This window comes from Aspergillus affinis, assembly GCF_023601865.1.
Source record: "Aspergillus affinis strain CMG 70 chromosome Unknown NODE_240_length_21790_cov_89_054714, whole genome shotgun sequence".
NCBI classification, from domain to species: domain Eukaryota; kingdom Fungi; phylum Ascomycota; class Eurotiomycetes; order Eurotiales; family Aspergillaceae; genus Aspergillus; species Aspergillus affinis.
Genome location: NW_026516021.1, coordinates 1 through 21,790, shown reverse-complemented (window position 1 = coordinate 21,790; position 21,790 = coordinate 1). Strand labels below are relative to the sequence as shown.

Below are 21,790 nucleotides of genomic sequence, written 5' to 3'. Positions count from 1 at the left end.
CAAGGTGCTGTGCGGTATGTGGATTAGGTCAAGATACTCCACCTCTCTGGTCTGGTTGATAACATCGTTCCAACAGTTATATTTCCATTTTTCTCTTGATTAACGTTTCGCCGGCAGCTTATAGAGGACTTTGAGATAGGGCGTCTGCAATTAAAGGAGAAACTTAAGACAATATGCAAGTCTATTGTCTTGTTTCTCGATGTTTGGACAAGCCAGAACTACTTCCCAATTCTTGATATTATCGGTTACTGGCTTACAGAGGACTTTCTATACCAGGAAAAGGTACTAGAGTTTACAGAACCCTATGGTATTTATAGTGGAAAAAATCTTGCTGCTGCTGTTCAACAACTTCTCTCTGAGTTGGATCTTGAAGAAAAGCTAATCACAATTACTGGAGATAATGCCAGTAACAACGAGGTTATAGTTTCAGAGCTATACTATACTCTAAAGACAAAGAAGAGTGAATGCGGTACACTCCAGTTTCAAGGACTTGATAACTATATTCGCTGCCTAGCTCATATCTTAAACTTGGTTGTAAAGGACATCCTTCGGGCACTAAAGTCTGGTAGTAGTAAAGAGGCAAATTCTGCCTACAATAGTTTCTGCAATAGACAGTTTATATTTATACGGTTAACACTGGCAAAATTCCGAATTCTTAGTCTTTGGATTGATTACAGCCCTCAACGGAAGCAAAAGTGGAAGGATATTTGCTGATTTATGAACCTCCGACAAATTCATTGAATATAATGTGGAAACTCGATGGAATTCCACATATCGGATGATGATGATAGGTTGAAATCAAAGGCCCAGATTAATCATTTTCTGGCTCTTCAGACTGAGATCCCTCTGTTTACAGAGAATGAATGGTTACGGCTTAGTCAAATCTACCAAGTTCTTGCTAAATTCAATGAACTTACATTGTTCTTGTCTGAGAAGAAACCACAGATCATTCTCGCTGTGCCACTTTATTATGAGCTTCATAACTTACTGTACGAAGGATCTGAATCTCAAGGATCCTTTTCAGGATTAGATTATGATATTGCAGTTACAATAAAAGAAGGCTTATCAAAGTATAAAAAGTACTACACATTAATGGATAATTCTGATGTGTACTATACAGCGCTGATCCTGGATCCTAGTGTTAAAGGAGATCTAATCTTGAGCGAGATTGAAGATAAAGAAGCAGGTAACCTTATTTTAAAGGCCATCCGTAGTAATCTCTACCAAAGATATCCTCTTCCTGAGAGAGAGCTACTAGGAATTGGTTTATCTCAACAGTTTACTCCAACTTCCCAGCCTAGTAATGGGGAATCCCGAATGCTCCAACGACTACAACTAAAAGCCTTACCTTATCATTCTGATATTGATCAGTATTTTGACAATTCTAGTGTCACTTTAACTGATACAACCAACATACAGTGGCTTTGCAATTGGTAGCGTGTACATAAAGATGAACAGCCTCAAATGGTAACAGCGGCCAGGGACTTTCTAGCAATCCCGGCCTCAGAAGTTGCAGTTGAAAGGCTATTAAATAAGGGAAGAGATTTGTTAGGGATCCGGCGGCACTCTATGAAGGCAGATACAATGAGGATATTGATACTGATGAATGATACCTACTCGCCATGAATTTAAGCGAAAATTGATTAGATGTGACGAGCGTGTCGCACTAGGTAAGATTAGTTGAATATAACGATCCTAGATTGAGCCCTTCACATTAGATATATATTATGATCATGTGGAGTAAAATCGTTATATTGTAAAATAACCAACTAGTCCTAATTAAGTAATTTTGACGATTTGCCGATATAGTCAACGAATTGCTAATATAGTATCGTCAAAGGTGAGGCTTGCCTATCATGATAGTCAAATAGTATCGTCAACCTTCTAGGACTGACTATATAGTATAGTTGCCGATATAGTATCGTCAAAATAGGCAAATAGGCAAATAGGCAAATCGTGAACAGCCCTGGAGTCATCCTTCAATAATCCGTTCTAGATGGGATTATTGACTAGTAGCAGCAATTGAGTACTTCAAAAACCTCACGACGCATGCAGACACGTGATTCCAAAAGAGTCAACTGACTCTGAAGCCCTAAAAACATCCCGACAGCCAAGACTTGATCTGCGGCCTCATGAAGAGAAACAATCCCGGCGAGGTAAGCAACCTCTAATCTTGCCTTCGGTTAACTTGTAACTCGTCTTCATAAACCAGCATTCAGCTATTTAATAACCACGCAGATAAGGCGCCCTACCCCAATGGTCGGGGAGTCGGACATCCGGGCTAAAATCGCGTGCTCTGTCGTTATCTGCCACATTAGCGCGATTAGAAATCGGCTACCGGGAGGGTGAAGGTATCGGCAGAAGATGCAGACAAATTGGAACTTCTGATAGGCTGTCAGGATCATGTTGAGAATTGCCGGATACACCTCCGCTTGCCATCGATCCCTGTTGTCTCCAACCTCCCTAGTCAGGAATGATATGCATAGCAGCACCTAGACCATCTATCCTGCTACTATCGAGAATGCTTGCCTCTTCATTTATCACGGTTTTCATTGGACAGCGGGTTAGTCTACCTCGTTGGTCGCAATCATTGCTTCTGATCACGAAATTGTCTACCCCACGCCTGTGTCTTCATTCTCATTTAAAAGGGAAGCAAATTTCAGAGAGTCCGACTCAAATATTGTCAGATCACCGCTGAATACGAACACGCTTCGTAATGTCTACCAATTTAGGTCGCGCAGAGAAGGCAGATGCTATCTCAAGCACCGCCGCTGTCGACGAGGACGTGCGGCTTCACTCTTCGAATGAGCTTCCCAATCCCGGAAAGCAGAACGTGCATTATGTCAGTCGCAATGAGGATGGATCGCTTCCCGCATATGATGAGAGATTTATTCCCGGTTATGATGCCAATCTTATGCAAGCTCGAGCGACGCTGAGTAGCGACGAGGAGAAGAAATTGCTTCGCCGAATAGATTGGCACTTAATTCCTCTGCTAGCGGTGATGTATATGGTCAAGACAATTGACTCAAATAATGTGGGTAATTTAATACCGTTCCAGATAAATAGAAGAATGCTGACGGAGACCAGGTCTCGAACGCTCGAGTGATGGACAAAGATACTTCGTATAATATCATGACTGAGTTGAACATGACATCTAATCAATATAATCTTGTCACGACAATGTATTACGTGAGACGACCTCGTCAGGTTCAAAAAGCCTAGCTCACCTCTTTAGATTCCTTACATAATTGCGGAAGCTCCGTCAAATTTACTGCTGAAAGGGGTGCGACCGTCTGTATGGCAGGCTCGAGTCATGGTGAGCATCACACAATGTTTGTTCTGTACATGATCTAACATCAGCAGATCTCATGGGGTATAGTCCTCTGTTGCCATGCCGCTGTCGTTAACCTACAGGGCCTGTATGCGGTGCGATTCTTTCTCGGTCTTTTCGAGGCAGGTTTATGGCCAGGCATGCTTCTGCAGCTGTGTTACTGGTACCGTCCAGACGAAATGGCACCTCGGATAGTTCTAGTGACACTTCTCGGCAACTTCAGCTCTGTGATCAGTGGAGTTCTTGCTTTTGCATTTAACGGGGTTCTAGCTAGAGGTCTATCCGGATGGAAATGGTAAAACCCCTGCGTACTTCTTTAAGTGAAGCCAAACTAAATCATATCAGGTTAATTTTGACCGAGGGTATCTTTACGGTCGTTCTTGGGATCTTCGTCTTCTTCTTTCTTCCAGACTGTAAGAATACGTTCTTCCCATGTCCACACCGATGCTAAATTTCCACGCAGTCCCTTCTACAGCCTCCTGGCTCTCCGAAAAAGAAAAGGCATTCATTCAAGCCCGCCTACCGAGTAACTCTCCACGAGCAGCCGAAGCAAACTTCGACCTCCGCGAGCTCATCACCACACTGAAGAATAAGCGAGTTTGGCTTTTCCTGCTTTGTTGGGCATTCTTCACTGTCGGTACAACTGGACTTCTATTCTACCAACCAACTGTCATCGCCAATCTGGGCTTCACGTAAGCCGACACCTTTCTCATCAAAATAGACCTTTACTAACATGAAGCCAGGTCAATTGCCCAAACCCAACTACTAAACATTCCCTCGGCTGTATTTGCAGTGGTCCTGACCATCGTCTTCGGCATCTTCGCAGACACGGGACGAATTCCGCAACCATCAATCCCTTTAGGATTCATGATCGTCATCCAAGCCTGTTACGCCGTGCTCTACACCTTCCCAAGCAATGGAGGCGTCTACGTAGCTACCATAATTGCTACCGGTTTCTCTAGTGCATGGCAAGTCCCCCTTTGCCCTCAACTCTTCTCCCCAAAACCAAACCACTAACACAACCCCCAAACAAACAGGTACACCATGATGTGGCCCTGGCGCGTGCAAACAACCCAAGGCGCAACAGGCTCTGCATTTGCCATTGCGTTCGCGAACAGCTACGGCCAAATCGGAGGCGCAGTGGGCTCGCAGCTGTTCAACTCCCGGTATGCGCCGCGATATGCGACTTCTTTTGGTATTGCGATGGGGTTTGTGGGTATTGCTATTGTGATGAACCTTGTCACTTGGTTCTTTACGTGGAAGGTCGATGTTGATACGAGGCGATTGAAGAGGATTCGGATTGCGGCTGCGAAGAGGAATGAGGCTGTTTTGGATGATGTTGATATTAGGGAGAAGAGGGAATAGGGAGGAGATAATGGATGCTGTATGTATGGGTCGTGAGGGTGGAGGATGGTGTGGTTTCATGGGTGAGTACGTGCTGAGAGGATTGCAAGTAAATAGAACACAACCCTGGGCTCCGTCTGTCTTAGGCGATTCTAAGTAGACGTGGTTTCGCACGGTCTATGACTACTCAGTATGCTCAACATCTAAGATATCGTGTTGATTGACATCATACATTTACCATCAAGTGGCACGACACCAGATAGCCACCAGCAGTCCATTATGCAATAGTTCTATGTAATATCATGATCATCTGATGTACAGTATATCCAATTCCCTAGAATAAGAACAAATATTGCAAATACGCATTTAAACCGCCGTAGTCGCCGAGGACTGGGTCGTCGTCCATCCCTTCTGTCCAAAGCATTCCAGAACACCATCATTGTTCGTGACCGTTGGGGCTATATTTATCACTGTCGTATTAATAATGATACACAGCGAGCACCTCAAATGGGTAATACAGAACTTACTCAGATCCAAATGCGACTGCGTAAACCCGTCAGGGTTAGGATCGCAAATGCATCCCACTTCAGGAATGCCGGTGGAAATTGTACAACCATCACGGCAAGTAGAGGAGAGGCCGCCACTATAGATAGAAAGTCAGACATTATCCATAGTGAATTTTATACAGGGGTTGGTCTTATAATAATTGAACCAATCGGATCGTTTCGATCAAATCAGACAAATCAATTTATTGGGTTACTTACTTCTCCTGCGCAACAATAGTGCCATCATTATTGATCAGACACCAGTCCAGCGGCAGCGCAGAGTATCCCGTATAGCCGTCTCCAGGGCATGTGGCCTGGAGTATCCAGCCGTGCTCGTCGCTGTAAGGAAGGATTCGGTACTGATCGCATCTGTCGGCGAAGCTCTCGGCACCGATTAGGGCCGGAAGCGAGGCAAGGATGATGGGGAGGGCGTTAGAAAGATGCATTTTTGGTGATTTTGAATCGCAGAAAGAGTTGTTAGAAGCTTAGGGAGATAATAAGTGCGGGTTGTTCTTTTAAAAATAAAGAAACTCATGTCAAGCATTTTCGCCCTGTTTTCTGCCCCCAACAAAGGAACTGCGCCTGATTCCAAAATATGGGGATTGAACTAGTCAACGATAGGGTATGATAGAGTGATTATCAGTTGGTTGCCTACGCCTTGGGCCCGTTGGGGTTGGGGGCCAATCGTCATATCTATACGGCTCAGCCTGTTTTTACATGCCTTTGAAACATCGTCTGTGTTAATGAAAACTCTTTTTTATTCTTCTCTGATATAAGATAAATTAAGACTGAGAGCGAACATCCCTAGTCCAGTATATCGAAAGGGGCTTCCATGAACCAGAATAGTTGATTCTTGTAGAACAACTAGAGATGTTGATCGACACATGGATCCACAACAATCTCCACAGTGAACAAATAGTACGTACAAAGCTAAGGAGCCTGATGTACCCCTTACGTGTCTGGTCCACAAGGATGCAATTATCTAGCCATTCACATTAAAGTGTCCAGATCCTCAATACAAATTGTTCATGGGTTGTTTTATTTATATTTAAGGTATTGCTACGGAAAGAGCCGACTTAAATCTATTCTTCCAACGCTCTCTCAAAAAGAATGGTTAATACTAAACCACGTTGTTTACCCACTTCTCAGTGGTATAGTGTACTTTCTTACCTGGAAGATCCCCACTTGGGGCACCATGCTCAGCCTGATTTTCTTTTCTTGGATTTGTATGGTACCCTTCGAAAGCATGATTTTCGTCATTCAACTACTCAGTTATGTTCTCCGTGTGAGACACCACACAACAAATCATTGGATGTATATACTATATTGCCGCATGCAAGCAATAAAAGATATTTCTTTATAATGACTAAAAGTTCAAAGAAAAACATCCAACAGCATGTATATGTCGGTGTTCACCCAGCCCAGCGCCCACGGGGTTGCCGCTTTGACGCCGGCGCTCCGGCGGCTTCAGGTGAAGCCTTCAGTCCCCTGAATATTTTGCACCCAAGCTATCAGAAGTTACATTTTGACATTGGTGCAAAAACGCAGAAAGGAGGGGAAGATACGCCTTTAAAAACTATGGCGCTTATACCCTCCCGCTCTTCTACTTTTCATGCACCAGGTTGCTCGTTCAATATGCGGGAAGATCTAGCAGGGAGATTTACGTGTGTAGTTAACCTCGATGATCACGATAACAGAGATAAGAAGAGCTGTTCTTCCAAAGAAAAAGGCAGACTATGAGAAGACTCTTGAGATATTTGACCGGTAGATGAACACTTTTAGCCTACAGAGAATTCTTACTGATGTTTCTAGATTTCTAGAGCTGCACCCTACCGTCCGATCTCCCTCTGACATCCAAACCTACAAAGCCTTCCTTGAGTTCGTGGCCAGAAACACGGATGGGCGAATCGAGGAGAAACCTGTACCTGACACCATTGAAAGTTTTCGACGGCACTTTGAGGCAGGCTTAGCCCGGAACCGGAACTTCTATGTCCCCCAAAGCATATCTATAACAATGAAGGAGGTTCGTTCGCTTGAACTGGATTCACATAAGATACTAAAGAGACCCATAGTATATCTATCAGATTTAGCAAATAAATTGGGTCTTCCAAATGTCGAGAAGCCCAAAGATGGATTTTCTCCGAATGATTTGATCGTCTTCAAAACACAGATCTGGTGTAGGGACTTCAAGGAATACCGGGGCTGTTATCCTGATCGGAGTAGAGTGCAGCTCTCAGCATCAATACTATTATATTGATTTTCCTCTGCCCGAACTGGAGAGGTCCATGAGTCGACAGCCCGTCGAAACATTGCTCGTCAGAAAAAAAAGACGATAAAAACTCCATTGTTCGTGCTAATGTCATGGCAGCATGTTACAAGGTTCGGATTTCGCAGTTATAACTCGGCAAAGCTGTAATACTGATAGTTTGTAGCATTTTGTGCTCACTATAGAGTTGGTTAACCAAATCCCGATGCTAGTTTTGGCATATTCTCGGGAGTACATCAAAGGCTATTAACAGAAGAGATGAGAGCTTCCTATACACGCCTTCTATGAGGTGTACAGGGAGGAGGTACCGCTGTTCTTCAATTTTATCCCGTTTATGCTGCCACTGTTTTCTGGTGACCGGGCCTTCCTCCAGTACAATTCTTATTCAGAGATACTTGATGCAGTCAAATCTATCAAACTCATTGACCTAGCCACACAAGATAACTACATTATTTCGGTTATTTATTTCTGGAATGACCTCCTCGATGTTCCAATCTTCAGGCCATTTGACGAACTTGATTGTGAACGCTCTACCGGGAGGGCGAAGGGTACTGATACCTTTAGAAAAGAGTTTGCAGATTTCGGTTATCGAAGCGGATATAGTCAGAATGTTACCGCCCGTGTGTGTTACCGGTAGAATCTCATAGAAGTGGGCAAGAAATATCCTAATCTGGTATCCGCGTCTAAGTATTAACATACTATAGATAAAAGTATTCTCAGACAGCCTGTATGAGATAAGCTGGACACGTCGAACCTCACACCTTTAGCAGGTCATTTGCCTTACCAGTATGCGAAGTAGACGGACCTGCAACCTACTTAAATATAATAACTCGCCATGAGCAAATTCAAAATTGACGGAGTATGGGCTTGTACCGAAAGATCAACCTGTAGCAATTACTACCCGCGAAAGCAGAGTTTGAGTTCCAGAAAAGAGATAATGTTATAGCCTTTGACAAAGAATCGACATCCCTCAAGGGACAGCTTTAAAGCGTAAATTATCTCGAAACTGCCCAAGAGATCCGGTTACAGTGCCGACGTATCAAGAGCCAAAAGGACAAATTATATCTAGAGGAACTAAAACGACAACGCCATATCCAGCATAATCATCGCCTTGCTTGACCGGACCGATCATTCAACCGATCGATATGAACCGTATGATTTATGACGATATAGATCATGCAATTCCGCTCATTTTATGACGATCCTGAAGCCTCTGAGATTGCATAAATATCGGCTTCTTTATCGTGTAGTTAGAAGAATTAAGACCTTCATTCAGTTGAAAACGATCATATTCCTTGGCTGTAGAATCGCTTCTCGGAAGATCCACAGTAATCTGCCACAACAAGGTTCCAACATCGCAACACACGCTAGTCATGTCATTAACAAATCAGGTAACTATGGAGACTTTTGGTTCACAGTAAGCATCCGATTGGGTTGTTGTGGCCATCTTTGTGAATGTGACTCATCTGATTAACCGACCACACTTTATACGGAACAATGGTCACCGCGGACGGGCCCAAATAGGAAACTGAGAGATGTGCGGAGATGTTGTAAGGTAACCGATTACGCTTTTCGTCCCTTCTCGTCAATGCCTAATACTCCGGAAAGACCGAATCATGTGGCAGTTTTCCGAAATATTTAGTGTAAGGGTAAACCGGGAAATCAGGGTCTTAGTGGGGGGCCTGTAAACTCACCACGAATTTAGCCTTACAGGGGCATCTGCTAATCTATTCCCTTTAAGAGAAAGCCATTTTCCTCCTTGGGCCATATTGCGAACCTACTTGTTGATCTACTTCAGAGCTGAAGAGATACTCCGACTGGCTCCGCAATCTTTCCGTCGCCGTCCAACAGGCCAACATTATAAATACCGGCTGTCGTGCGATGTAGCGGGTTTTGATGCAATTCTAAGATACTCTTCCAGGCGGGATCCTAAATATCGTCAGGAACACCGTATTCCAGATCAACTTTGTCAGCGTCGACGCTCATGTGCCAGGATGACCTCCTTTGAAGAGAGAGTGAATTTTCTCCGTCTGTCATCTGAGAATGGCAAGAAGCCCTTGCCACGGGTTACACTCGGGGCTGTCAATAGAGATGGTATGGAGCGACGCCTCACATAACACTGTTTTTCTATAGTAACGTACTTTTTGCTAACATCAATCAATCAAGGTTCCTTGCATTACGCTAAGGCATTTGGGGAGGCGTCGGTCGAGTCTACTGATACCGATGCCGTGCATTTGGTGGCTTCTTGTACCAAGTTTGTGACTACTGTTGCGGTAATGCAGTGTGTCGAGCGCGGTCTGCTAGACCTGGATGCAGATATCGCCAATGTGTTACCGGAGTGGGAAAGCCCTCGGATCTTGACGAGCTTCGACGGGAATGATAATCCTATCTTTCGGCCAGCCACCAAACCTATTACCCTACGGTATATATGTCGCACACTTCCTCCGAAACTGTCGGGATGTACGGTTCGGATGTACTAACGGCTACAAGGTGCATGTTGACCCACTCCAGTGGCATGGCTTACTTCTTCATGGATCCTCTTATGACACGCTATTATGAATTGCAAGGAAAACCGCCGTTAGTCCAAACGTTTTTCCAATTCCAGTTCCTGCTTTTCGAACCGGGCGAACGATGGATGTACTCTCCTGGTATTGACTGGGCGGGAGAAGCAGTAAGTCCTGGAGACTTTGGTCATCCGTAGGCGCGATGGAATGACAATGGCTGATTTGAAAAGGTTGAGCGAGTCACTTCTATGAAGCTTGGCGAATACCTGCAGCGTCATGTTTTCGATATTGTCTCCGTGAAGGATGCCACATTCCATCTCGACCAGAGAGAAGACCTACGGGCCCGAATGGTTAAATCCTGGGTGCGAACGGATCAGGGTCTGGAGGAAGAGAAGAATCCTGTCTTCCAAGACCCGATTGCGAAAGACATTGGAGGAGGTGGCCTATACACAACCGTGAACGAAATGCTCCAGATCTGTCATGGCATACTGACGGAAAAGTTACTACGCCCGGAGACTCTTCAGGAAATGTTCCAACCTCATCTGGAAAGTATTCAGGGTCTCGACCAACCGCACGACTATTCGTTGGCATCCCGCAACGCCATTTGGAATGCAGTCCCAAATGAGGTGCCAGTAAACTTTGGGATCGGTGGTCTGGTGAATACATCTAGACTCCCGAAACGACGAGAGGCACATTCGCTCACCTGGTCCGGAAAACCAAATTGTTACTGGGTTCGTCATCCGATACCTACCGGGAATCCATTGTAGCTGACTAACCTATTCTAGTGGATCGACATCAACAAAGGCGTCGCTGGCATATACCTCTCTCAGCTGCTGCCGACCGGAGACCAGACTGCCATTGAGCTGCTCACTGAGTTCGAAAGATGGGTTTATTCGCGTTTGGATGAAGTGGGTTGCCTGGCAAAGCAGAACGCGGATATCTCCAGCCGATAAAAGGATTAATACGGTCCTGGACTTTTTCTCGAACGTACCACGTATTTGGAGGGCATTCCTGCTCTGGCTATTTCTTCACCGTCAGCTGCACGTCGAAATTGGGCGCACTAGGCGTCATGAAGTCAATATCTCTGGGCCAGCTCAGTATGCATGTGCGAACCACAACTCAAACGCTGCTGCCTCTTGCTTACGGATAATATGCCGAGGATCCCACAGTTTATTAATTTTGATCTTCCAGTTCTGACAGTCAGAATAAGGAGACGCGTATCTAAGAGATGAAATGGATATTACATTGAACTATATCTCCCGGGGACGGAACAGCGGGTGGAGAATTGGCTGGCTGCGACTCGGGCTTGATCACAGCCTGTTTTCCTCAGCGCGGACTTTCTTTCCGATCTAGCGATCGGATTATGGAGACGTGTATATTATAGCTGCCGAAGAAAGCTATCTCGTCTACTTGGGTGGGCATTGAGTAGAAACAGTTTGCCTGGCGTGGGGTTCCTCGGAATTGTTAGCTACATCGGTGGGAGTTAACACCCCAACCCACAGCACCAAATGTGACGTGACACAAGGATTGTCCATGGGGACAAAGGAAGGGTTGAAAGCTTCGCCAATGAACTGTATTGCTAAGGCACAACCGTACGGTTTTGTCTTCGGGCGGAGATTTCAAGGGGAGCATCGTGTTGAAATCGTCAAATGCCTACTGACTTCAATTTTTTAGGGTTCACTAAGCCAATAATGTAAATTGCCCTACTGGATTTATATGGTAAAGCAAACTGGAGTGTATGTCATGGCGCTTGTTCCAGTAATACTGTTGGATCTTCGAGCCAGGACGTAAGTCAGACCTCGCAGGACGGCTAAGAGAGATGTAAAGACGTCAAGTAGAGTGTGAGCTACCTACACCAAAGAGTGCGCAGCGTTTACCTTTCTCGTCAACTCTCGAGTTAGGGGTTGCCGTCATCAGTATCAATGTCGGTGGAGGCAAACACGCCAAATGAAGACGCTAGTTAATCGGATGGGCGGGACGGACCCTCGCAATCTGTCCAGAAACGGAAAGAATATAGTGGGGAGGCCTCGAGGCTTCCATGGACACAGCCACTAGTTAACCGAACAAACATTCATATATCTTATGATATTGTCGTCATTACCGAGCCTAGGTTGCCCATGCTGAAATCATACCTTGTTGATCTTTCATCTACCTCCCGAACAGATGGCCAAACCAGTCTTTCGCCCCTGAGGGCCCTGACCGTTGACAAAAAAGCGCCCCTGATTAATTATGATAAACAGTGAGTCATCTGTCGAAGACCGCTTGCGGCATCTCATGCCGAGCCTCTCGGTATACACTGAAGGTAGGCATTATCAAGACTGTCTCGAGCTATACAACCATGCGCTGAAAAAGCAACCACTGGTCTGCGCCCGGCCGCGGACAGAAGAAGAGGTCTCACACCTGGTTCAATTTTGCACCGAAGAAAAGATTTCCTTTGCTGTTGGCTCAGGCGGTCATGACTTCTTCGGCCGCTCCGTAGTCCACAAGGGCATTCTCATCGACATGCGCGATAAGGAGACGGTCAGCGTCGGGGCGGACCGAGCCAGTGCACGCGTTGATGGCGGAGTGATCGCCGGCCACCTGCAGGAAACCCTCAATTCTCATGGCCTATTCACCTCTACCGGACAGGCAAAATCCGTGGACTATGTCTCATGGGCATGTGGCGGAGGGTACGGCTTCTATGTTGGAACATACGGGTTTGGGGTCGATCAGATCCTTGGGGCTCGGGTGGTTTTGGCCGGGGGGCGCGTCGTTGATACCAACGAAGATTCAGAATTACTATGGGCACTCCGCGGCGCTAGGACTAGCACATTCGGCATCGTCACGGAGCTTCGCGTGAAGGTATACCCAGTGCCTAAACTATACGCTGGCTTCCTAGCCTTCCCCCTCGCTGAGGCCGCAACTGTCATGGACAAGATTGAAAAGCTCTTAGATGATGATTTTCCCGATGAGTTCAGCGGAGATGCCATCGCCGTAAATCCTGAAATGGCTCGACGCCGGTAGCCGAGCCCTGTTTTGTTCTGTTTTGGTGTTGGACATCAGTCAGCGAAGACCTCGCGCCTGCGAAAAGCTTTCTTGAGCAGACGGTGCAGGCCGGCAGGGTTCTAGGGAACACGATCACGGAGATTCAGTTCCAGGCTTCCATCATGACATGAACTCCAGTTAACTGATCTGGTATCCAGCTACACCAGCCGCCTACGGCTTGGGTGATTCATCGTCAGGAACCTTCTTCCGCAGTCGATCGGATACATCAAAATGTTGGCACCATCCTCACACGGCACCCTCCACCATATCCGCTGTCCGCTGTCATCTTTCACAATAACCATGGTAAGGGGGCCCGACACGAAGTCGCAGATACTGTCGGGGCGGCCTTTCCGAATCGATATCAACATGTCATTGTCGGACTCCATAGTGGCACCAGGCCAGGCTGGGCTGATGGACAGGAGCTTGCAGGTGCAGCCAGATGGGTCATAGAATTGGAGAAAGCGGTTGATCAGAATGGGTTTTCCTTGCCAGGAGGGTTCCCTGCATTTTGGCCCCCTGACCAGGTGGACATAGAACGATTCTTCGTAGAGGAGAGGGCCTCAAGACTACGGCAACTGAAAGCGCGACTAGATCCGAATAATCTATTTCACCATGTCCTGCCCGGGCTGAATGGATACTGAATGGAATCGGATATCGTTCTGTCTTGTAGAAAGTCCGCCTTGAAGCGGGTTATAGTGTCCTAGTTGTTTTGCGGATGATTAGTAATTCACGTGTGATGCGGCAATCCCTCGTGATCCATCTGATTCTACCCGATTCCTCGTCTCCAATGCCATTATTGAACGCAAAGAACGACACAGGAAGCCAACAGTCTATCTGACCAGACATGAACTTCCCCCGCTTACTTTTCAAACAAGTGCTGGTCAGCTCGTCTTTAAATCCGAGCACGCAGCAGGAGCACAAATCTCTACCAGGTCGACCGCGAAACAAAAGCAAATTGGGCTGTCGAGAATGCAAGGCAAAGCGGGTCAAATGCGATGAGGCCTATCCGACGTGCAAGCGGTGCCAGCGTCAAGGTCTTGTCTGTTCGTCAGCCCCGCGGCTAACACAGTGGCAAGTTGAGACACCGTGGCTCTCACTGCAGCCTAAAACACATGTCAATCAAAGACTACTACAGTATTGGCTGGAGAAAGTCAGCCAAGCGTCGGTTATAGATCCTGAAAATAATCCGTTCTCTTTCCCTATTTTGGAACACGTTGCCCAATCGCCCGCACTTCTCCATGCTATCCAGTCAGTCAGTGCCAGCTATGAGCAGTACTTCCCGGCCAAGACTCCCATTCTGGCCCTTGAGGAACGTGGCAAAGCCATAGCTTGCCTTCGAAGAGAGATGAATCAGATCCAGCGCGTTCCTTACACACACTTTCTGACCATTATACTGCTGGCTCTGACGCAAGTTGCTGATTCTGACCCGAAGGATTATGGCAGACAGCATTTATTTGGTGCCCGCGCCTTGATCAACAGTATGCTGCGAGACATATCTATGTCGACGACTAATGACCCTGTGGTTCGACTCTGCCTGGGAATCTATCTTTACTGGGACATGTGCAGTTCATTCTTGGTAAAACCATGTGAACTACAGGGTCTCAACTCATTTAACATATCCCTCGCGGTACACGGGATGGGAGACTGGCACCATCCAATGTACGGAACATGTAGCCGACTACTCCTTATCATAGCGAATGTCGGACGATATTGCCGACAGATACATAATATGCCACAGAACCGCAACCCCATGCAAGAAGCCATGCTAGAGGCCCAGCTTAGTACCTGGACGACGAGCCCCCCAAATCCCGACCTGGGCCACTTATATGAAGCGTTCCGCAACCACGGGCTTGTTTTCCTTTATCGATCTCGTGCACATGCACAGAGAGCTTGTCCTACGGATCCGGATGTGACTGAAGCTCAAGAGTCTTTGATCCTACAGTACGCCGAAGAGACAGTCCGCCATCTGCTACTAATCCCTGCGTCCTCGTACTCCCTTAATTTTCAGGCTCTCCCTCTTCTCACAGCCGGATCAGAATTGACCGAGTCGAATCACTTCCTGCGTGATGAAGTGCGTGGCAGGCTGCGAGCCATCTACTCTTTGAATCGCCTTCCCGCAAATCTAATGGCCCTTCAACTTGTTGAAGAACTCTGGGATGCCCGAGACAGTGGTAACCCCTCCTTCTGGCTATCACACACGCTGCAGAAGGATTGGTGGTTGCTTCTAGCATGAGGCTTTATTTTGTCAAATCTATGCTATTTGTCCTTTGGATGTACGCCCCCTATTCTTCGAGGGCTCATGAAAATACTCTCCCAACCAAGTCGCAGAATACCACTCCCTCTATATTTTCTTCTTCGCACCACCCTAGAGGACATGTCGGTCTACTGTTGAGAATCTGCCTGGCTGCCTGTTACTTGTGCATAATAGAATTACTGGACGCTCTTTTTGGCTATAGTGGTCAGGTCGGCTACTAAGGGTGCTCACCACATACTGAAAATTCCTCTAATGAGCCCATCAGATAAATATCGTGTAATGTCTACCAAGTTGCCTACGCAGGCTTGCCTCGTGATCACCATGTGTTTCTCGTCAAGGTAAATGATGACCAGTCCGGCCACGCCTTCCAGGTTGTCGGAGGTATCTAAAATGGAATGACGCATGGCCATAAATCAGCAAATAAACCAGACGAGCCGGCCACTTATCAAAGCAAAAATGACGAACTGAGGGATAGCTCCGCAGTCAGCGTTCGCTGTGGTGGAAGATCAACTGCCGCGGCAAGTACAGGAAAGTTTATGGACTGAATTCTGAAACCAAAACGGCAGAGTTGTACTCAGTCATAATAAGCTGGCCGGGAAACCAGTGCTGTTGTATGAGAGAGTCATATCCTCGAGTATGGACTGCAGTCTGCCGTAATCACACGCAGTATGTAAGCCAGGTGCGAGACTAGTATAACTTTCCGCTCAAGCATCCCCTACCCGTTTCAAGGAAAAAATACTCTTAGGGCTTATTAAAGGAAAAGATCCAATGCTATTCCGGTTTCTACTAGATTCGGAGGATGGACGGTATTTAGAATTAAAGCATTTTAAAGACATTATGCGGTTTCTGAGGATGGCAATGTTATAGAAGTTCATGTTTGGAGACTGACAACTTGATCCTTGATATAACGTAGTCATTCAAGCCGTGGCGGCTTTGGCGGTCACGGATAACTTAGATCGGGATCTCGTTTAAATAGAAAATCAGTGTCTTCCAAAAATTTTCGTCCTTTAAGAGGATCTGGAAGGAAGTCCTGGGTGGTTTGAAGCCTCTCTTGGTTTTGTTTGCAGTCAGTGGTCATGACCCGGGCAGCCTCTCTCAGAAGCTCAGGCCTACGATCCAAGAGGTGGAAGGGAACTTGTACGTCGCTCATCCCAGGCTCTTTCAATGCAGCAAGAGCATTATTCAGGCCACGATAGGATCGAGTGCTCTTTTTTGACAAACACATTGTTATAACGAGTTGAGCCAGAGCAGACTGTGTGTCTTTGATCCCTAGTTTCTCAATCATCAAGTAGACTGAGGTTGCATATGTTTGCAAGGCATTATTGGCAAGTCCAATGTCTTCCGAGGTCGCCACAATAAGACGGCGAGCGATGAATAAAGGGTTCTCGCCTGACTGGAGCATTCGAACAAGGTAATATAACGCAGCATCGGGATCACTGCCTCGAATTGACTTGTGGAATGCCGAAATGGTGTCATAGTGCTGATCTCCCGAACGGTCGTAAAGTAAACTCTTGGTCAATGAATGCTTCAACTTCTCCTTGGTCATGTTCGGTCGCCTGCATAGATCCGCAGCTATCTCCAGAACGTTCAGTGCGATTCTACTGTCACCATCAGCGAAGCCGGCTATGTATTGAAGGAATTCATCATCCAGAAGCGGGGATGACTTCAGGCTCTGTGATTCCACCGAACGACGAAGGATAGCCGCTATATCATTGGTGGTTGGCTTCGTGACAGTGAAAATCCTGCATTTGTAGACAAGAGCATGGCGAATATTCAATGATGGATTCTCTGTCGTCGCACCGATGAGAGTAATGTTATTTCTTCGAATAGCATCGAGAAATATATCTTGTTGCGGACGCGTGATTCGATGTATCTCGTCACAAAACACAATGGATTTCTTCCGATCGTCTTGCACATCCTGTGTAGCCTTGGTGACGGTGCTTTTGTATTCTGTCGTCGTCGTAGTCAAGCTACTAATCTCGTAGATATTTCTCCTCATTATAGGCGCGATGATCCTGGCAATTGTAGTTTTGCCGCTTCCTGGGGGCCCCCACAAAATCAGATTCGGAAGATTATCCTGTTCAATCAACCGCCTGAGTGTACCATTTGGCCCAATCAAGGATTCCTGACCGACGATTTCATTGAAGCACCGCGGCCGGACATGCTCAGCTAAAGGTGCATCACGAAGATTTAGTCGCTTCGTTTCAAGCTCAGTCGATGATGGCCCGATATCTGGCTTCTTTCGCGCGGTGTTGGACTCCTGCTGAGGGACGGCTCTTTTTAACATACTGTTAACAGCGAGTGGGACCGTTGACTTGTAGCCATCTTTCAGCTGATGTTGTTCCGTTGTTTCTTGAGGGCTGGTGCAACTCTCATGTTGCTCGCAGTCATTTTCGATGAGAGTAGATGATGCTCTACACTGTAGGTGGGTTGCGATGAATGCTCGACAGCCAGAATCGAGGTGTTCGTTGACGTTGGACAGAACAACATGTTTCTGGCATATGGGACATCTGATCATGGTTGAGATGGTGCTAGCAAATTCCGTCAGGTCTTCGATCGTATTCAAACCTCTGCTCGCTGCAAAGAGTGGCTATGACATTTGTGAAATATGGTTTATGGTGCTGCGTCGGAGGTTTCGGCAAATTACTAGTCGTGTCACTAGGCAGGTTTATACTTCTTTTTTTGTTTTTGCTCCTGAAAGACCACGGGAAACCTCCATCGCCAAGCACAGGGCGCTGGGTACATGTAAAGAAAGTCAAAATCTCGCGTTCTGGTCTAAAATGGAAAACTCGGCGGGCCCGTTGTGGGCCAAAAACCATTGGTCTAGGCAATTGCGTAGGCAGAAGTCCGTTGGGTGGAGCGAGTGGGTCATATTTTTATTTATACACAAGTGTCAGGCATTCAAAACTATTATTATTATTTGATCAAGTTTATTGTCCGTATCGAGCCCTAAAGCTATGACAGACCATATTCCATGAACTCGAGGCCAGCAGCTCGCTGCCTCTTATCCCTATGTGTTCCTGGGGCATGCCCCCTTCCATGATCATTCTAATCCTCTTCCTCGCCCCAAGCCGCCTGTATGTGTATGCGCAGGGCTTTCGAGCCTCTGGTGAGTGCTCTCCTTGTGTTTTTGGAGCAGGGTAGGTGCAGCATAAGTTAAGAGTCCGCTTAGGTTACCCTCCCAGCTCCCCTTCTCCTGTCATATCTGCTTCCTCCAATGCTTCTAGTCCCTATTCATTGTCTATCTGGGTTCTTTCTGCCTCCCGCTGCAGATGCCTCCGAGGAAGAGCTACACTGATACTGGCCAGGAATTGTAGTAGATCCCCAGTAGCCTTAGGCTTCCCAAGAAGTCTTCCTTCTGGACAGTCCTCTGCAGCAGTAGGTTTCATAACTCCAGCTTTCTCCAGGTCCTTGTAGAGCTTGTCCCGCTGGTGTCGCTTGCCGACATTCAAAAAGAAGGTGATGCACAGTCTCCTTCAATGTCCCGCATCCTTGACATCTCATGTCATCTCGGGCCTTTATCCGGTTTAAATATACCCTAACAGCTGCATGCCCGACTTCAACTGAAAAAAGCGGCTTGACAGGTGTTTGAATGCTACCGCAGCTGATGGATCAATCTTCCAGGTTCTATGTGGCCTGTAGGATCGTCGGGCCTGTTGGGGTCGCCGGTTGAGCTCCTTGGTGAGCCATTCTTGTCTTTTTGCCTGAATAGTCTCTGTCCGGGCTCTGCGGGCAAAGGCCAAAAAGATCTCCCTTGGACCAGCTCCTGGAGGTCTGCTAGCGGCCATCTTTGCTGCCTGGTCAGCTCTTTCATTTCCTTCTACCCCTGCATTCCCTGGGACCCATTGTATAGTGGGTTCGCGACCCTGGGCTTGCAGTTCCTGGGCAGCCACGTGTGCCTGCAGTGCTAGGGCCTGTCCTGGGCCTGTTTGAGTATGCTGCAGCCTGGCAATGGCGGCCTGGGAGTCTAATAGGATATTTACTGGTCCCTGGCCTTCCACCTTCTTTTCTATCTGTAGGGCCCGCACTACTCCCAGAAGTTCCGTATCGAAGACCTCGTATCCCTTTCCTAGTGGGAAGATTCGGGTCTTCCATACCCCTTCTGGGCTTTTCCATGCAACCCCTGCACCTGTTCTGCCCTTTTCTGACCTTGAACCATCGGACCAGATAACCTGTCCAGGAAATATAGCCTGTGCGGCTCCCAGAGCTTCCTGGCTAGGCAGGATCTTTATAACACCCGGGAAGCAGTTTCTGGTTGGTTGTAACAGACTTTCAAAGCCACTGGATGGATCTGCTGGCAGGATATTGGCTAGTTGTCGGGCTAGGTGTTGTCCTAATGACCATAGTCCCCGACTACTGCCTTCTGCCCACTGTCGATTCCCTGGGGTCTGTTCTCAAGGCTGGGCGTGTTGGTCTCCCTCTCAAAAGCTTACCGGGAGGATTTTCTTAGCAGGATAGTCTTCTGGTAACTTAAGCAGTCGGTTTGTATATCCCAGTTGCCGGGCTTCTAATAAGACCTTAGCTGGTATCAACCCCGCTTCACGGACCAAGGGGCCAACTGGAATAGTTTTCAGCATGCCCGTAATAGCTCGAGCTTGCCGATTGATCATCAGCTGTATACCTTCCTGCTGATCCCTCTGGCCCTGCCACCAGAGCTCTGCTCCGTAAAGAGCTATTGACTGTACTGTCGCAACCTGCACCTGGCGAGCCAGCCCTGGGGCGAGTCCATGACTCTGGCATAATCGTAGCACCCGGGCCTCCGCAGCCCGGGCCTTGCGCATGCAGGTTTGATAATGCGCCTTAAGGTCCAGGCCAGAGTCAAGCCATACCCCAAGCCACCTGGTGGCCTCTGGGTTAAAGGGAACCAACTGGCCCCCTAATTTCATGCGGGCTCGCTGAATCTGACCCTTAAGTACACGGCCATGCTTGCGGGTAAGCAGAACTGCCTCCGTCTTTCCCGTGTCGAATTGGACCATATTATCATGTCCCCACTCAATAGCCACCCGGGCTGTGTCTTGCAATTTGTCACAGACTTCTCTGACAGGGTATCCTGAGGCTATCAGGCCTAGGTCATCTGCAAATGAGAGACACTAGATCCCTAGTACTCTCCTTTCTATTACCTCGAACACGCCGCTGAGGTAAATGATAAAGAGAATAGGAGATACTGGTGAGCCTTGTGGCACCCCTGAATTAATTGGCTGTGGTGAGCACTGTGTATTGTCAATCTGTAGCTGGACACACCGGTCAGTTAAGAATGACGATCGTCGCAACTGCCATTTCTCGCATCACAGACGAGTTCAAGTCACTAGATCAGGTAAGCACCTACGCTAACAACATCCGAGAAGAGCAAGACCCCAATGTTAACTGTTGAGATAGGTGGGATAGTATGCAAGTGTCTTCTTCCTGACCTTTGCTTTATTCCAGTCCACATGGGGTAAGGGGTATAAATACTTTCCTCCCAAAAGTACTTTCTTGGGCGCGGTCTCCATCTTCAAGATCGGCTCTTTGGTCTATGCCGTGGCCAAAAACAGTACCACTCTCATCGTCGGCAGAGCTGTGGCGGGGATGGTAGGAGGAGGCATTGCGAGTGGCGCCTACACAATCATTGCCTTTTCGGCCCCTCCAAGGCAGCGCCCAGCGTTTACCGGCTTAATGAGGGCCACGTACGGATTGGCCAGTGTCATAGGGCCCCTTTTAGGAGGTGTGTTCACTGACAAGGCTTCGTGGCGTTGGTGGTAAGTCCTTCCACGATGAAGATTTATCTTTAACATGTCTAATTCTCAGACCAGTTTCTACATTAACCTTCCTATCGGAGGCTCGAGTGCCGTGATCATGCTTTTCCTCTTCAGGGCACCGCCGGCGGCCCAACCTGCGAAAGCCCGCCGGCGAGAGAAGATCCTGCAAATGGATTTGATGGGCACGTTCACCATCATGGCCGCCATTGTCTGTTACCTCCTTGCTCTGCAATGGGGCGGTGTGACCAAGGCATGGTCAAGTGCCGACGTGATCGGCACGATCGTGGGCTTTATGCTCATCACTGTGCTCTTTGTTGTGATCGAATGGTAAATGGGCGATCGTGCTCTTTTACAGCCTCGTCTGCTGAAACAGCGCAGCATCTGGGCCAATAGTCTTTACGTGTTCTTCCTCTCCGGGGCGATGTTTATCCTCATCTACTATCTGCTCATCCGTTTCTAATCCATCAAGAGCGCATCCGCGGCGCAGTCTGGTATACGTAATCTGCCGCTCATCCTGGCCATCAGTCTTCTGACCATCTTTCGGGCGGTCTGATCACGGCCACAGGACACTTTGGATCCCTGATGGTCATCGGATCGGCCCTGGCCACCATTGGTACCGGTCTGATCTATAACTTGGACATTGTCAACCGTATGTGACCGCTAGTCACATAGGAGATTTTCCTATTCCGGATATCGGTATTGGTACCTAGCGATCCCCGAGGATTATGCAGAGTTTTCTGTTATTTCCATGGTTCAAAAGTTATGTCTCTTCTAACTGCCTTTTTAG

General features: G+C 47.4%; 8 protein-coding genes across 8 annotated transcripts; 5 read left to right on the top strand and 3 right to left on the bottom strand.

The window, feature by feature from the left end:
* Positions 1-2,716: 2,716 nt before the first annotated feature.
* KD926_004990 (pantothenate transporter) lies at positions 2,717-4,696 on the top strand (the record flags this gene model as incomplete). Its single annotated transcript, XM_053095396.1, has 6 exons — positions 2,717-3,034; positions 3,364-3,626; positions 3,677-3,744; positions 3,795-4,023; positions 4,075-4,283; positions 4,419-4,696. 6 exons carry the CDS (start codon positions 2,717-2,719, stop codon positions 4,694-4,696), a joined length of 1,365 nt encoding a protein of 454 aa, XP_052949939.1.
* Positions 4,697-5,041: 345 nt separating this feature from the next.
* Positions 5,042-5,666, bottom strand: KD926_004989 (uncharacterized protein; the record flags this gene model as incomplete). Its single annotated transcript, XM_053095395.1, has 3 exons — positions 5,042-5,145; positions 5,203-5,318; positions 5,440-5,666. 3 exons carry the CDS (start codon positions 5,664-5,666, stop codon positions 5,042-5,044), a joined length of 447 nt encoding a protein of 148 aa, XP_052949938.1.
* Positions 5,667-9,480: 3,814 nt separating this feature from the next.
* KD926_004988 (serine hydrolase domain-containing protein) lies at positions 9,481-10,943 on the top strand (the record flags this gene model as incomplete). Its single annotated transcript, XM_053095394.1, has 5 exons — positions 9,481-9,580; positions 9,653-9,908; positions 9,977-10,157; positions 10,221-10,721; positions 10,776-10,943. The coding sequence occupies 5 exons, from the start codon at positions 9,481-9,483 to the stop codon at positions 10,941-10,943; spliced, it is 1,206 nt and encodes a 401-aa protein (XP_052949937.1).
* A 1,321-nt stretch (positions 10,944-12,264) lies between these two features.
* KD926_004987 (FAD-binding oxidoreductase) lies at positions 12,265-12,993 on the top strand (the record flags this gene model as incomplete). The annotated part of the gene is made up of 1 exon (XM_053095393.1): positions 12,265-12,993. One exon carries the CDS (start codon positions 12,265-12,267, stop codon positions 12,991-12,993), a length of 729 nt encoding a protein of 242 aa, XP_052949936.1.
* Positions 12,994-13,858: 865 nt separating this feature from the next.
* On the top strand, positions 13,859-15,247 carry KD926_004986 (uncharacterized protein; the record flags this gene model as incomplete). The annotated part of the gene is made up of 1 exon (XM_053095391.1): positions 13,859-15,247. The coding sequence occupies one exon, from the start codon at positions 13,859-13,861 to the stop codon at positions 15,245-15,247; it is 1,389 nt and encodes a 462-aa protein (XP_052949935.1).
* Positions 15,248-16,208: 961 nt separating this feature from the next.
* KD926_004985 (ATPase WRNIP1) lies at positions 16,209-17,786 on the bottom strand (the record flags this gene model as incomplete). Its single annotated transcript, XM_053095390.1, has 1 exon — positions 16,209-17,786. The coding sequence occupies one exon, from the start codon at positions 17,784-17,786 to the stop codon at positions 16,209-16,211; it is 1,578 nt and encodes a 525-aa protein (XP_052949934.1).
* A 712-nt stretch (positions 17,787-18,498) lies between these two features.
* On the bottom strand, positions 18,499-20,244 carry KD926_004984 (ribonuclease H family protein; the record flags this gene model as incomplete). The annotated part of the gene is made up of 3 exons (XM_053095389.1): positions 18,499-18,742; positions 18,806-19,638; positions 19,702-20,244. The coding sequence occupies 3 exons, from the start codon at positions 20,242-20,244 to the stop codon at positions 18,499-18,501; spliced, it is 1,620 nt and encodes a 539-aa protein (XP_052949933.1).
* A 278-nt stretch (positions 20,245-20,522) lies between these two features.
* Positions 20,523-21,463, top strand: KD926_004983 (MFS multidrug transporter; the record flags this gene model as incomplete). The annotated part of the gene is made up of 4 exons (XM_053095388.1): positions 20,523-20,582; positions 20,654-21,003; positions 21,058-21,330; positions 21,382-21,463. 4 exons carry the CDS (start codon positions 20,523-20,525, stop codon positions 21,461-21,463), a joined length of 765 nt encoding a protein of 254 aa, XP_052949932.1.
* Between the last annotated feature and the right edge of the window lie 327 nt (positions 21,464-21,790).